This window comes from Amborella trichopoda, chromosome 13 (genome assembly GCF_054954075.1).
Source record: "Amborella trichopoda isolate Santa Cruz 75 chromosome 13, AtrichopodaSantaCruz75HAP2 v2.0, whole genome shotgun sequence".
NCBI classification, from domain to species: Eukaryota; Viridiplantae; Streptophyta; class Magnoliopsida; order Amborellales; family Amborellaceae; genus Amborella; species Amborella trichopoda.
In genome coordinates, this window is record NC_142348.1 from 39,893,833 (window position 1) to 39,908,669 (window position 14,837).

The 14,837-nt window shown below is 34.9% G+C and overlaps 1 protein-coding gene across 4 annotated transcripts in view; it reads left to right on the forward strand.

The window, feature by feature from the left end:
• The window catches only part of LOC18446449 (DNA polymerase V family), a 28,351-nt gene extending 21,339 nt beyond the window's left edge, over window positions 1-7,012 (forward strand). For 2 of the 4 annotated variants that reach the window (XR_016046715.1, XR_016046714.1), the window contains exons 5-10: window positions 870-1,097; window positions 1,420-2,505; window positions 3,376-3,732; window positions 4,528-4,999; window positions 5,677-6,624; window positions 6,735-7,012. Coding sequence is in view for 2 of the 4 variants with exons in the window: in XM_088854744.1 (XP_088710870.1) it covers window positions 870-1,097; window positions 1,420-2,505; window positions 3,376-3,732; window positions 4,528-4,999; window positions 5,677-6,458 (2,925 nt within the window). In the remaining 2 variants the exon portion in view is untranslated. Of the gene's footprint in view, window positions 1-869; window positions 1,098-1,419; window positions 2,506-3,375; window positions 3,733-4,527; window positions 5,000-5,676 lie in introns of all 4 variants that reach the window. The other 2 variants (XM_088854744.1, XM_088854742.1) reach the window with 1 other exon arrangement.
• Window positions 7,013-14,837: the final 7,825 nt, after the last annotated feature.

Below are 14,837 nucleotides of genomic sequence, written 5' to 3' on the forward strand. Positions count from 1 at the left end.
TCGGCTTTTTGGCACATAGCGCTCCACTGTTTGTCTCAGTGGAACCTCACATTTTTGTGGTGGGAACTGGAATTGTCCCCTAGAGGAGGCCTCACCTGCTTCTTCATCAGCATTATTGTTCCATAGGATGGAAAGCTCGTATGACTTAGGCCAGTTTGGACACTCCCATAACTCTATTGGTGGCTAAGGCTGTTTACTGGCAGGGGAATGATATTCCTTCTTTGCTTTTTAAGAATAAATAACTTAGGTGTGTTAGAGGTTTTGCTTTTTTCAAGCAGGCTTCTGGAATGGGACCTACTCCTAAAAAACTGTAGCGGAGACAACAATCCCTAAAACTATTTCAAGTTTCCTGTAAATGGCATATAGAAATGGGACTGTTTCTAAATAAGTGCTCGCATCCTTCAAAAGTGGCCCTGACTGTATGAGTATACATTAAAAATTGTAGCAATTGTAGGCAAACAAAGACATACTTTGATAAAAACAAGACGAAACAATTAAGGGCATCTTTCTTATGCCTTTTGTTGGCAGAGACTATGTAAGGGGCGTAATGATATCGTGGAGGTGTTCTGAAGTGCGGCCTCTGTGGTCCTAATTGTCAGCTAAGATTACACTCCTTTTTAATTTTTGTTTGATTAGTTATTCTTGCAAAGATGTTATTTAGTGCATGCTATTTCTGGGATTGATGGTTTTAGATTTGTAGAAGTGTTGTCTTATATCATGTTGTGTTTTTTTTTTTTCTAAATTGTTCATTTTGCTCATTACAAAGTACTGAATATATTTTTATGGTGTACCATCTTGTACCATTTTCATGAAAGCATGGTTTTTCTAGTTCAATTAATTATTGATGTTTTCTTCTTTTAGTTTTGCAGTTACCTGCACAAGCTCTGTCGACCCATGTTCTTGAGGCTTCTCTCCTGAAGGAGTGGTTTCAGAGAGCTACTGATGATGGAAATCCTGATGTGCTACTTTTGGCCATGAAATTACAAGAAACGCTTTCTGGAGATGATGAGACATTTAGCAAATTGTGGCCTTGTCCTTTCAGTCCAAAGAATCTATTTACTATTGAGGCTTTGACTTCCCTCGTTTCTTGTTTCAAGGTAAGATCTCTGAGTCCAAGTTGCGTGTCCTCTTCCTTTTTTCCTGTTTACATGATATTCCATAGAAATCCCGGTTTACTACAAACCTCCATCTTTTTTCCTCTTCCTTTTATAAAAATGAAGATGCCTAGGTTTTCTTGTCATGGTGCTTGGTCATTTTAGAAGCTTCTAAAGCCTTGACACCAAGGAACCCACACATTCAAGAACATCATTCTTCTGGGAAAAGTCAGAGAGTGTGCTGTTAATTATGTGATCTTACTCCTTAAGAATTGTGGCTGTCATTAGTTTATATTTTCAAGTGATTTCTTTTTTCTGGGCACAGGAAACAACCTTTTGTCAGCCTCGGGTTCATAGTTTGTGGCCTTATTTGGTGGACATCCTCTTCTCAGATCTGGAAAGGCATGAAGAGGAAGTACTGGATATTCAGAGCATTACTTCCTCTAAGAAGTCTAAGAAAAACCGGAAGCGCAACTCTCCTGAAAAGGATCTCATAAAGCGTCTCCGCTCTTTTTGTGAAGTTGTCATCGAAGGAGCACTCCTATCATCGTCACATGATAGAAAGCATTTGGCTTTTGATGTTCTGCTTTTGGTCATGCCAAGATTACCTTCTTCATGCATCCATGCTGTTCTCTCTAAGAAGCTAATCCACTGCTTGGTTGATATTTTATCTACCAAGGACTCCTGGCTTTATAAAGCGGCACAACATTTCTTACATGAAATCTCTAGTTTGGTGGAGAATGATGATGATCGAAGGATAGCAGTTGTTGTAGCATTACAACAACACACAGATGGAAAATTTGATATCATCGCTCGAACCAACACAGTTAAAGACTTAGTTTCAAAATTTGGGATGGACCCAGGTTGTACTCCATTTGTCGGGAGTCTTATAAGCTTGTTTCTTGATGAGGGGGCATCTGGGTCGGCTACGAATCAAAATCTTGAGGGTTTGGCTGAGGATGATGATGACTCTTTAACAAGTTCATATTCCTTGCGAAATTGGATCGTGGATTGTCTCTATCGTATATCGAAGAATTCAAAACTTTTGACTGTGAGGAAAGAGGCTTTGAAATTTTTGACTCTGCAGGGATTATTTTCCGCATCTCTTGGTACAGAGGTTACATCATTTGAGTTGCATGAGAAATTGAAATGGCCAAAGAGTGCTACCTCAAGTCATATACGGCGGATTTGTATGGAGCAGCTGCAGCTTCTATTGGGGGATATTCAGAAGGATGAGGGGTCTGAGTTTGAATCAGCTGGCAAAGAACCAAGTGAACCAGGGGAATACTTCATGTGGCTTCTTGAAACAGTGCGCAACATCCCATCAGTTTCTCTATTCCGGACCTTAAGTGATGAGGATGAGGGGGCATTGAAGAAAATGCACTCAATGCATGCTAAGATGTTATGCATGGTAAGCTTCTTGTGTTTTAGACCATCTTACCCATTTATTTTTTATTTGCATTTTACATTCTTGAAACTAAGGATAATATCCAATAAATGCAGTTAGCTATGATAATTAGGAAAACTGAAGTAAATGGTTTCTATCAGTGTATGTCATTTAAGAAGAGAAATAAAAAATAGACATCTATCTGTTTCAGTTTACTATGGTAAGGACCATGGACTGCTCATGAAGGCTGTGATAGTGAAGTTTTACCACGGTTGTAAAAATTGAATGATTGGAATTTTCGTGTTTTTGAATTCCTATCCGGTTGTTTCGTATCAGCAAAAAATAGTGAAGCAAACATTTTGCATGACTAAGAAGCTGCTTTTCAAAAAAAACAAAAAAACAATTTTATCATCTAATTACTTTTCAAAAAAAAAAACAAAGTGAAGCAAACATTGTAAAAATGGTACTATGGAAAGTCGACCTTGTCATAGTCTTATTTGTTAAATTGTTTCCGTTCTAATTCAGTTTTTATTTTTTCTTTTTCTTTTTTATCCCGAGTGATTGTGAAAATAGAACACTAATCATGAGGGCTGCAAACTGAAAAATGTTGGTAAGGGGGAATAGTTCTAGATATACGAAAACAGACAAGGGTTTACATAATCTTTTTTTCTCTTTTGTCTTGCCATTTTTCTCCAGTTCATGACTGCATAATCTGGACAATTGTAGAAGTTTTCAAAATTGGTTCCTCTTCCATTTATATATTTACTTGGGCTGAGTCTGCTGTTCAATTTCACTTTTGACCCAATTCACTATGTCCTAGTATTAAGTTATATGATGGTAACTATTTCTCCTTGAAATATTTCATGTGTTTTGTCTGTACCTTTTGGGCTGCAGGAAAAGGAAAATAAAAAGGAAAAGGAGAAGGAGGAGGAAAAAGAAAAGGAAGGGAAAGGCAATAAAGATAAATTATTTTCTATAAGATGCAAGTTAGATAAACTGTTTGCTATGCGATTCTTGCTTATACAGTTGCTGTTGCAAGTTCTTCTCCATCCTGGAGAATTTAGTGATGCTGCATCCGAACTTGTCATATGTTGTAAGAAAGCGTTTGCGGATTATAATGATCCTGGATTCTCAGAGGAAGAGGAGGATATCGATGTAGATGGTTCCCCCGTTTTGATGGATGTCCTTGTAGATACCCTACTCTCCTTGCTGCCTCATTCTTCTGGTCCTTTATGTTTTGCTGTTGAGCGGGTATGTGATGTGCACTAACTGAATTTTTAAAGAAGGCAAAAGGTATAAATCCTTAGTGACAAGGTTGTCATTGTCCAATCAATGGTTGGAGGGTGAATGGGAGATGTCATGTTCTGGCCGTTCCCACACTTTCTCCATCATTCTATCAGTAATTGAACTGTGATGACCCATACGACTGGATTTTCCAGAATCATAAGGATTATAACATTCTTTTGTTGTAAAGAACCCTCTCTCTCATAATTAGTTCTTTTGCAGAGTTGTTATACTTTGCAAATATAAAAAGCTTCTTTATGATATCACCAATGTTTCATCAACTGTTGAAATGCCCAAGATTTTGTCATCGATAGGAGAGACAAAAGTAATTTAGGCATTAATACAAACTCTCTTGGCTTCAATCATCTCTTCTGTTCATCTGATGAATTTCTGTCAATAGTTGAATTATCAATTTTCAGTTTTCCTTGAGCAAAAGGATTCCCTTATGTTCAAACTGAAATTCCATTTCTTTACTTGTCTCTACACTTGAGAACCATAAGGGGTCATCTGCTTGTTTTTCTCTCCTGTGAAACCATTGCCATCTCAAGACAATCCTTGATATCAAGGCTTGTTTAACACGGTCACGCTTAGTTCAATATCAATTTGTTCCATCAAGCTATTTGTGAATATACCAGAATAAAGATCACCCACACCTGCACACATCTTGCTTTTTGAAACTGAAACATCAGGCAAAGCTTGGATTATTACTTGAGGTTATCTAGTTTGGTTTGGACTGTTCATCATCTTTGGCTTTGGATGCAGGTTTTCAAGGCTTTCTGTGATGAAATAGCTGAACCTAACCTGCTTAGCATGCTGCGCGTTATAAAGAAAGATCTGAAACCTTCTCGTCATCAGGTGGCAGACAGCGATGATGATGAAGAAGAAGATGTTCTGGGTATTGAAGAAACAGAGGATAACGATGAGGCTGAGGAATCTGGTGAAGATGGAGAGAGCAATGCTGAGATGAGAAATGAGGATCTGAATGATGCTGATGATGATGATGGGGTTGCATTCGGAAAAGCCAATGACGCCACGCAAGATCCAGAGGGCTCTGATGACTCGGATGGTGGCATGGATGATGCTGCCATGTTTAGGATGGACTCATATCTTGCCCTTATCTTCAAGGAGAAGAAGAACATGGCTGGTGGTGGTGGTGATACCACTCAGTCTCAGCTCATGCTGTTCAAGCTTCGAGTCCTTTCACTATTGGAAATTTTCCTGCAAAAGCATGCTGGTGAGTGCCATTCACTTTTCACTCCATTTAAAGTGGATCAATTGGCCTCTAGTTTCAGAAGTTCTCCAGTGATTGTGTGTTTTGAAGTTATTCTCTCTATCCCCTGCAAATATTGATTTGGGAAAGTACTCTCTATTCTTAAAAGTGTGGAAATCTATAATCCTTAAGGTTATCAAAGAGAATTGGGACCCCCTAGGTTCATGTCATTTTCGGTGTGTTCTATTATATCAACTACCATTTATCCTTCCTCCAATAGACTGATGACTTTTAAGGACAATGGTTTCTCTGAGATCCTTAGGTTATATTAGCTATTTCCTTGGAAGTCATATTTGTCTCACAATATGACAATAGAGACAATTGTTCTGGGGACCTTCTCGGTAAACAACCTGCATGGGAGATTTTCAAATTTCATATTCTTCTGACAATCTTTCGCAATAGCTGGAAATGAGGACAAATCTAAAGGAGTGTCTGAAAAATGAGGACAAATCTAAAGGAAAGTTATGGGTGGAAAAAGAAAGAATAAGTTTCCCCTACTTTTAAAATTTAGCTTTATATTAACACTCACGTAGTGATATTCTTCTCAATATCCTTGAGGAAATCAATATATCGTTTGTTATGGTCTACTTACCCCACAACATGGATCGATGCATCACATAACTTCCTGTTCTATCGTGCAGGTAAACCCATCATTTTGACTGCATACTCATACTTGATCCGTGTAGTTTTTAACCTTTCTCGCATGGGAGGAAGTGTACAGTTGACGCAGCGTATCAGTGGCATCTTGCAAAGGAGGATCTTCAAGCAGAAGGATTACCCCAAGGGTGACGGTGTTCAAATCAAAACCCTAGAAAACCATCTTGAGAAGAGCCTAAGTTCTGCCTCTCGATCAAAACAAGAACCGGTGACTTCTCTATCTCAAAACGCAACCTTTTGGCTCTTGAAAATTGTTCGTGCCAACTTTACAGAAACCCAGTTGCAGAGGACAATAGAGATATTTCAAACATCCCTAGAGGACTTCTTTACCAACAAGAAGTCTCGATTTAAGTCAGGTTTCTTCAAAGAGGTTTTTCGAAGGGAGCCGTGGCTTGTGCGAATGCTTTTTGGGTTTCTACTAGAGAAATGCAGGAACACTAAGTCAGAGTTTCGTAGAGTCGAAGCTCTTTCATTAGTGGATGACATGTTGAAATTGTGGGTTTCAGGCAAAGCAGAAGTCATTTTAAGTGAGTTGAGTTTTTTTAAAGGGCATTTATCTTCTGTTTGTGATTTGATTCAACAGCTCCTTAGCAAGCCACCAGAGAAAGCATCGAGGAGGTCGGAGGTGAGGCAGTTTTGTATTGGAGCACTGAAGGTGGTTTCAAAGCTTAAGCTGAATAAATCATTTATAAAGGCATTGAAACCTGATGCATATGCTGCCTGTGAATCTCATTTTGGGGATGTTTTCAAGGAGGTGGTTCAATAGAAGTTGGAAGCTTTTCTTGCCTCTAATGGGCTAGGGAGAAATTTTGATCGGCATCTGTTGGGTTCATAAGTTATTTTGTCCTCTCTGAAGACCATTTCTGATGTAAATTGTGGGATATCAGATCAAATTCAATGCTCGGGTCACCTCAGGCTTTGGATATATCATGGTACGTATGGCTCCTGTGCGTTTATGATGTGCTTTTTATCTCAAATTTCCTTTTTTGCTATGGGATGTTACAATATTATGGGCTTGATTTGAGCATTGATGTGTTTTCAGGGTGGACCTGAACATCTCAATAAATTTTCCCTAATTTATTGAGTTTTGAGAAAATTTTGTGCTCGTGAAATGCCACAATTTCGACGAAAATCTAGTGAAAGCTGTAACCATATACTAAAATCTCGCCATTCTATGTAGCTAATGATGAATTTGTGCCTGGATATTAGGCCAATACTACCATTTACTAGAGGGCGCCCCTTGAATAAGGTGATATGTTATTTATTTTATGACTTTTTGTTCTTTTTTTAGAATAAAAGCAAAAAATTTAATTGGCCAAAGATTGGGGTTACAAATGAACATCCAAGAAAACCATCCCTAAGAACCGTAGAAAAATATGAGAATTAAACGATATAACCCCAGCTTTGCAAGATTATCAGCAGCACCATTAGACCTATGGTCATGTTTGGATATGTTTGATGTTATTTATTTATGGGCTTTTAAGACGAGAAATTCTTATAAGATGTGAGAACTCCTGAGATTTTGTTTTTGATTTTAGCCCTCCCAACTTTTATAGAGGGTAAATAGACTGATTTGGCCCTCTTTTAACAACAAAATCTTAAAGCTTCTCATCTCTCATGTTTTTCCCATGGTTTCTTCCCTTCTCCACATCCTCTATAAAACATAATGCATTCTTCCTTCTTACATTCTCTCTCCAAAAAAATATGAGAAGAGGCAAGAATGGGGTTGGGATTGAAAGTGAATGTGAGTGGAGGCAAAATGAGATTGGGTTTTTGAAGAGAGAATATGAGATGAGGCAAGAAATGTGTTGCGTTTGTAGTGTGATTGGAGGCAAAAATGACATTAGATTTCTAGAGAGTTGGGTTTTTAGTGTGATTGGAGTGTGATTGGAGGCAAAAATGACATTAGATTTCTAGAGAGTTGGGTTTTTATTGTGATTGGAGGCAAAAATGATATTAGATTTCTAGAGAGAAAAATATGAGTTGGGTTTTTAGTGTCATTGGAGGCAAAAATGACATTAGATTTTTAGAGAAAAAAATATGAGATGAGACGGGAATTGGGTTGGGGTTTTAGAGAGAGTATGATAGTGGAGAAGAACCTGTTATAGTGCTTAGAGGGAGAACGCACGAAGATAGAATAATGAGTTGGGTTTTTGGATAAAGTACCCGAGAGAGGAGCGTAAAAAATTGGGAGATATGGTTAAATTGGTGGGGAAGAATTCACAGGAAAACAAATTTTGCAAGATGAGAAAAAAATGAGACTATTATTCCGCTTAATGAGAGACTATTATTCTGCTTAAATGAAGGGTTATATTCGTAGTGATGCTGTGAGTCTTCATATTTTTTCTCGCTACTTTCAATCATGTTTATTTGGGTTTCTCCTAGCTATTTTTGAGCCTTCCACGTGAACAAATTTGTACCTTTGAACGGGTGCTATATTGGGGGTGTGCTATACATGATCATCCCCTTAATTTATTTTTTCTCATTTTATCGTTTGTTGCCCACACGTAAGTTATTTCAAATCTATCCATTTCGAATTCTGTCCCTTCTTGTCATTTCATTCATCCATATCAACATCCTCACTTAAGCTACATTCATCTTATGGGTATGTATTATATTGACCATTTAAACAGTTGTCCCATATAACTTGCCTTTCAGCCTCATTAGTATGCGACGATCACATAAAACTCTGCTTGCACATCTCCACTTTGTCCTTCCAACTCTAATTCTATGTGTGATATCTTGTAATACATTTTTGGACCATCAATTTTTAAGTTATTCAAGTTTTCATGGATCTGTTTGATCTACACTATTTTTGAAGCTTTAAATTTTACTTTAAGGCTAATCAAATATTTCCAATATTGAAACCATATTCTTGACACTATTTGAAGGAGGGCCTTAATTTGATTGTTTAGAACTTCGGCTCTATACAAACCGTACCTATATATATATATATATATATAAAGTGATCCTGTGAGCCAGTGAGCCCAACAGTCCAGATTGAATATGGGCCCATATGACGATCACGGATGCCTGATAGTGTTTGAATTTTAATTTTTTTTCTACAAATCCAAATCATTTGAAATTTTAGGTGTGTGTTCATAAAAAATAGGCGAATCTTTAAAAAATATCAAAAAACTATTTTACATGAAAAATTGACCAAAATATCCCGGTAAAATTTCAGGGGTATTTTGACCAATTTGTTTTTTGCAGACTATTTTATTTTTATTTTTATTAAATGCGACTTGATGAGAAGAACATACGCCTAAAATTTCAAGTGATTTGGTAAAATCTTAAATGATTTGGATTTGTAGAAAAAAAAAATTAAAATTAAAACACCACCGGACATATGTGATCATCAGATCTGTCCAAATTCAATCTGAACCATTGGACTCATTTTTTCTTATGAGCCCATTGGCTCATAAGATTATTTTTCGATATATATATATATATATATATATATATATATATATATATATATATATATATTGGCCATCACTTTTAATGCGACATCATATGGTAATGGGTTCAAAATCCACCTGAAGTATCTCTTTCTTTTTTTTTTTTTTTAAACATTATCAAAGAATTTCAATTACACAAACAAATTACAAGATACAGACAAAATCATTAGAAATAATCACCAACGAAGACTGGTGTGCTCCTTATGCAAGACAATCAGCTTCGGCTTTAGCATTTTAATAGCAATGGCAAATTTCAGCAGTTATAGTTTTAAGAATATTCCAGAATATGAACAAAGAATATGCCCCATACGATCTCTTATCATTCCATCAAAACTAGCTGTGCCTGGATTTCCAAAAGAGCTTCCATCAAATTCAGTTTGTATGCATTAGCAGGTGGTGGCGTTCAAACGACATCCATTTGATTTGATCAAGGAGAAAATAAACTGACCACAACCCTATGATTTGCAATGATTTAGCTTTTTGGGATGAATTTAACATCTTTTATGTATAAAAAAACTAATATGCTACCCATGCGAAGATATTGGATTTCAGCATCGAAGAATCAATGCTCAAGCCTTCGAATACATTTTTGATATTGGATTTCAGCATCGAAGAATCAATGCTCAAACCTTCGAATACCTTTTTGTTTCTTTCTTTCCATGTACCTCAAAGAATACTCACCCAAATTGATCTCCACAATATTATGCCGATTTTTGAAATACCAAGAGTAAGCTATTGGTGCAAAAGCTAACTAGTATTTTTTGGTATATGTACCGACAGGTTTAGGCACTGATGAACCCAATCCCAAAAATTCACCACAAAGGAGCAATCAAGGAAAAGGTGTCGGGCCGTCTCATTATTAACTTTACAAAATATACAAACATAACCGTTTTTTTGAAAGTTATCAACAATAACTAGTTTATCTTAGCTTAAAATCCACAAGAATAATTGAAGTTTTAAGAGAAAAATTCGTATAGAACTCTAATTCCTCATATTATTTCATGATAATATTTTCTTTCAAGCGCCATAAGGAAATCCCTAAGAATTTCACCATATCCCCTCATCTCCTTATTTATTGACTTTTGACCATAAAAATTAGCGCCAACAAATTTTTTTATATCATTTCATTCCAAAAACATTTTTAGCCATTTTTTCCCTTTCCGCCTATTAAAAAAAATTGAGTTGAAATGGTATAAAAAGATTTGTTGGGGCTAATTTTTATAATCAAAAGTCAAATAAAAGAAAGAGATAAGAGATGATAGGGTGTAGTGAGATCTTTAGAGGTTTTCTTATGCCGCTTGAAAGAAAAACGAAAAAAAAGTCTATCATGAAATAATACGAGGAATTAAAGTTCTATATGAAATATTTCCAAGTTTTAAAGGCACATGAAGCATTTTATTCTTAAAGAGACCAGCATTTAATTGTCCTATATGATAAAAAAAAAGAGGAGATCATAGGTTGACTAAACTAAAAAAGCTCCCTAGTGATTGAGATCCGAAAAGCTTATATCTTCTTTCTTTGGTGAGATATAAACGCTTTGAATTATTACTATAGGAGTTTGGTATTCATTAATAAATCTATCTGAAACTATTTTATGCCTGCAAGGTAAAGACCACACAATGTTAGTAAAAAAACCCCTTCAGCCTCTTTAATTTAAGCTAATGGGTTATTATATCTTTCCAATTTGTACTTTTTAGACACCTTTACTTCCCTCCCCAACCCCACCAAAATACCTTTGATAACATGACGCCCATTTTATGTCGGTCTAGACCGACACCACTTGAATCTAGAGTTTGGTCCAACACAAAAAAAAGAGTTGATTCAACACAAAAAACTTTGTTGAACTAGCTCTACATTCAAGTTGTGAACACATTAGTAGGAAACTGGCCAAGAAAGAACGTATTTTGATTAAAAAAACCCTCCTTTTTTTACTTGGGGAACTGGTTACAAATATAAAAAGTTCTGGAGCTAAGAATATGATTTACAAAGTCTTAGCAGGTGGCATGCCTATAAAATAAGATCAAGGGAGGTATCTATAATTTTTCCAAGTAAATACCCTCATATGAATATCAAACGTATTAATTGTCATCAGTTTTTGAACTACTTTTTAGAGGAACTAAATATAGGTATTGGTGAGACATTTGTCATATGTAGTGTGATAGGCATATATCTATTGACGTGTGTTCAAGTGCCGACATACAATGTGAGAGTGAAGATAAAGAATACCATGTAACACTACCCCACCCTAAGACATATTTTAATTATCTGTTTATCCATAGTTTGCTTGAGCTATGCCGGTGCAAAAAATAAATAGTACAACAGAAATGGAAGAAGTTATACAGCATGTATTCAAGGGAATACTTGGTTTACAGGAGTCCATGCTAGGATTCAGGGGATCAAAACATCCTACGTTCACGCGGTAGCATTTTTCTCTCCACTCCTTGTCATAAATTTCAATATAGGAATATTTTTCGGTCGCCATATTTTTGGGATGTGATCTCCTCAATCCGGCTAAAAATAAATAAAAAAAATGAAATGCACTTTATATGTGCTTGAAAACATTGTTGCCTTAAAATGATTATTTTTTCATTCCCGCTAACACTTTCAAAAACCCATAGTCATTACAAATGCACATTGTGATTTTCATTCCCAACACCTTAAAAAACAGATAGGGGCTTGTATTCTCCACTGAATTACCCCCTAAAAAAGTACTTAAAAACTTATTCCATTTTTCAATAATAATCTTGTGATTCTTTAGTAGATCTTGAAATTTCATTAAAAAAAATCCTAGCAAGCAGCTCTTTCACCCAAAAGAGCAGTACATAATATGCTCCAGCATGAGTAGAGCGCATGAAGTGCATATAAAGCTACTCTACCAGCCAGCCCTGCCTTGAAATATTAAAGACCGGGTCACAAAATATTTCCATGAGGGCCCCTTCGACCTGGTCCTGGCTTGGGTAGGGCTAGGTCCACCCTGTTGTTGACCCCACCTTAGAGCCAGTCCTTACGCACCTATCACTATATTTCTCTTTTTTCACTTGGACGCATGCATTTTTTTTTTCCGCATATGACCCTATCCATATATATATATATATATATATGGAGAAAAATATTGAAATTAACCCACTAGCTCAAATAAATATACGTGTTCATATAAGCCCAACGGCCCAAATTCAATCTGAGCTGATCACGACTTTATTTCGTATTTGAATTTTAATGTTTTTTCCACAAATTCAAATAAATTGAAATTTTAAACGTGTATTTTTCAAAAATAGAAGAATCTAATAAAAATATCAAAAAAATAATTTACAAAAAATAAATTAACCAAAATACCCTTAAAACGTTTCGAGAGTATTTTAGTCAATTTAATTTTTGTAAATTATTTTTAAAATATTTTTATTAGGTGGATGAAAAAAATAAACGCCTAAAATTTCAAGTTAATTGAATTCATAGAAAAAAAAAAAAAAAATTCAAATACGAAATGAAGTCGTAACCGTTAGATCAACCATGATTCAATTTGGACTATTGGGCTCATATGTTCATATGAGCTGATAGGCCAATCTCAGCATTTTCCATATATAGACATATAGTAATGATACCATGAGACCCTTCCACACCCATGTGAGTAGAACCCCAAAAGATTACCATTAAATTTTGACACATATCTATAGAAAAGTCATCAATAAACCTATTTACCCAAGTCTCACACCCATGTGATAACGTTTTTTGAGATCTGTGTCAAAATTTAATGGTGATCTTTTGAGGTCCTACTCACATGGGTGTGGTAGGGTCTCATAGTGCCATTACTCTCACATGGGTATGGTAAGGTCTCATAGTATCGTTACTTATATATATATATATATATATATATGAAAAACTCTTCTGAACCCTTATAGGTGAAAATGAACAGCGATTTCGCCTACCATCATCACTATCCAAACTTCATCGCACGATCACAATTATCCGGTAGTATTTCAATTTTTTTTTACAAATCCAAATTACTTGAAATTTATATCGTATGTACATCTTAGTGAAACGAACCTAATAAAATATGAAAAAAATAATTTGTAAAATATAAATATTTAGACATTTTATAATATATATATATATAAATTCCTGTACGCCCATGTATGGACCACTATAGTAAATGCCCAACAGCCAAAATTGAATCTAGACAGATCTGACGGTCATGGTTGTCCAAGAGTTTGAATTTTTTTTTTTTTACAAATCAGAATGATCTAAAATTTAGAGAGTATGTACATCTTAGTGAAACACACATAATAAAAATATAAAAAATATTTTTTCTATAAAATATTTTTTTTTAGATATAAAATATTTTTATATAAAGTATTTTGGTCAATTTATTTTATATAAAATATTTTTTTTTATATTTTTTTTAGATTCGCCTATTTTTTATAAACACACTCTTCAAATTTCAAATCATTTTAATTTGTATAAAAAAATGAAAAATGAAACACTACCGAACATCCGTGATCATTAGATCAGCCTAGATTCGATCTAAACCGTTTGGCGTTTACTGTAGCAGTATGCGAATCGACGTATCTTAACATCTTCCATATATATATATAGTATAAGTGATGCCTATCTCAATCATCAAATCTGACTACATGACAGAGATGGCTTAAGTCATAATATAAAAAACTAGTGCTTGAGCATCATATCTTGATCCGACGGTTCAAAGTGTTTTATTTATAACTTTTATTCTATAAATTATTTTACGGTGAAATTTGAGAAATGCATACATCTAACAGAGGAGCACATGATAAAAATAATAAAACATATTTCTCATGATTAAAATTATCAGAATACTCTTGAAACTCTTAGAAGGATTTTGATCATTTATTTTCACGAGATTATATATATATAAATGTTGAAATTAACCTACTAGCATATGAACATATGAGCCCAAAGGTCCAGATTGAATCTGAATGATCTAAAGGCCATGACCTCATTTCGTGTGTGAATTTTAATTCTTTTTTTTTAACAAATCCAAATAATTTGAAATTTTAAGTGTGTATTTTTTAAAAATAGAATAATCTAATAAAAATATATAAAAAAAGAATTTGCAACAAATAAATTGACCAAAATACCCCTAAAGAGTTTTATGGGTATTTTGGTTAATTTAAATTTTAAAAATTATTTTTTAAATATTTTTATTATGTGTGCCTTGATGAGAAGAATAGACACTTAAAATTTCAAGTTATTTGAATTTGTATAAAACAAATTAAAATTCAAACACAAAATAAAATCGTGACCATCGGATCTACCCAGATTCAATCTGGGCCTTTGAACTCATGTTCATATGAGCTATAATATCAGCATTTTTCATATATATATATATATATATATATATATATATATATATATATATATATATTAATTTTTGCTAAGTGCATCTTAATAAGGATGTTCTTTTGCTTACCAATCAATTGTTGGAACTTGAACACGTGCACCGGAGAGAGAGACGGGGGAACCCCAAGGGGGGTTCAAAATGATGGGATGCTCAAAATGAGTACCAAACAGCTCTAACTAGAGCTAACTGCAAGACCTAGCATGACGCGCCCAAACATCATCAAGTCATTCTGAGTGACCACTATAACCTTCTCTTCATGTTTCATGCATATCTCATACGATCAGCAAGCGAGTCATCAGACATATTACAA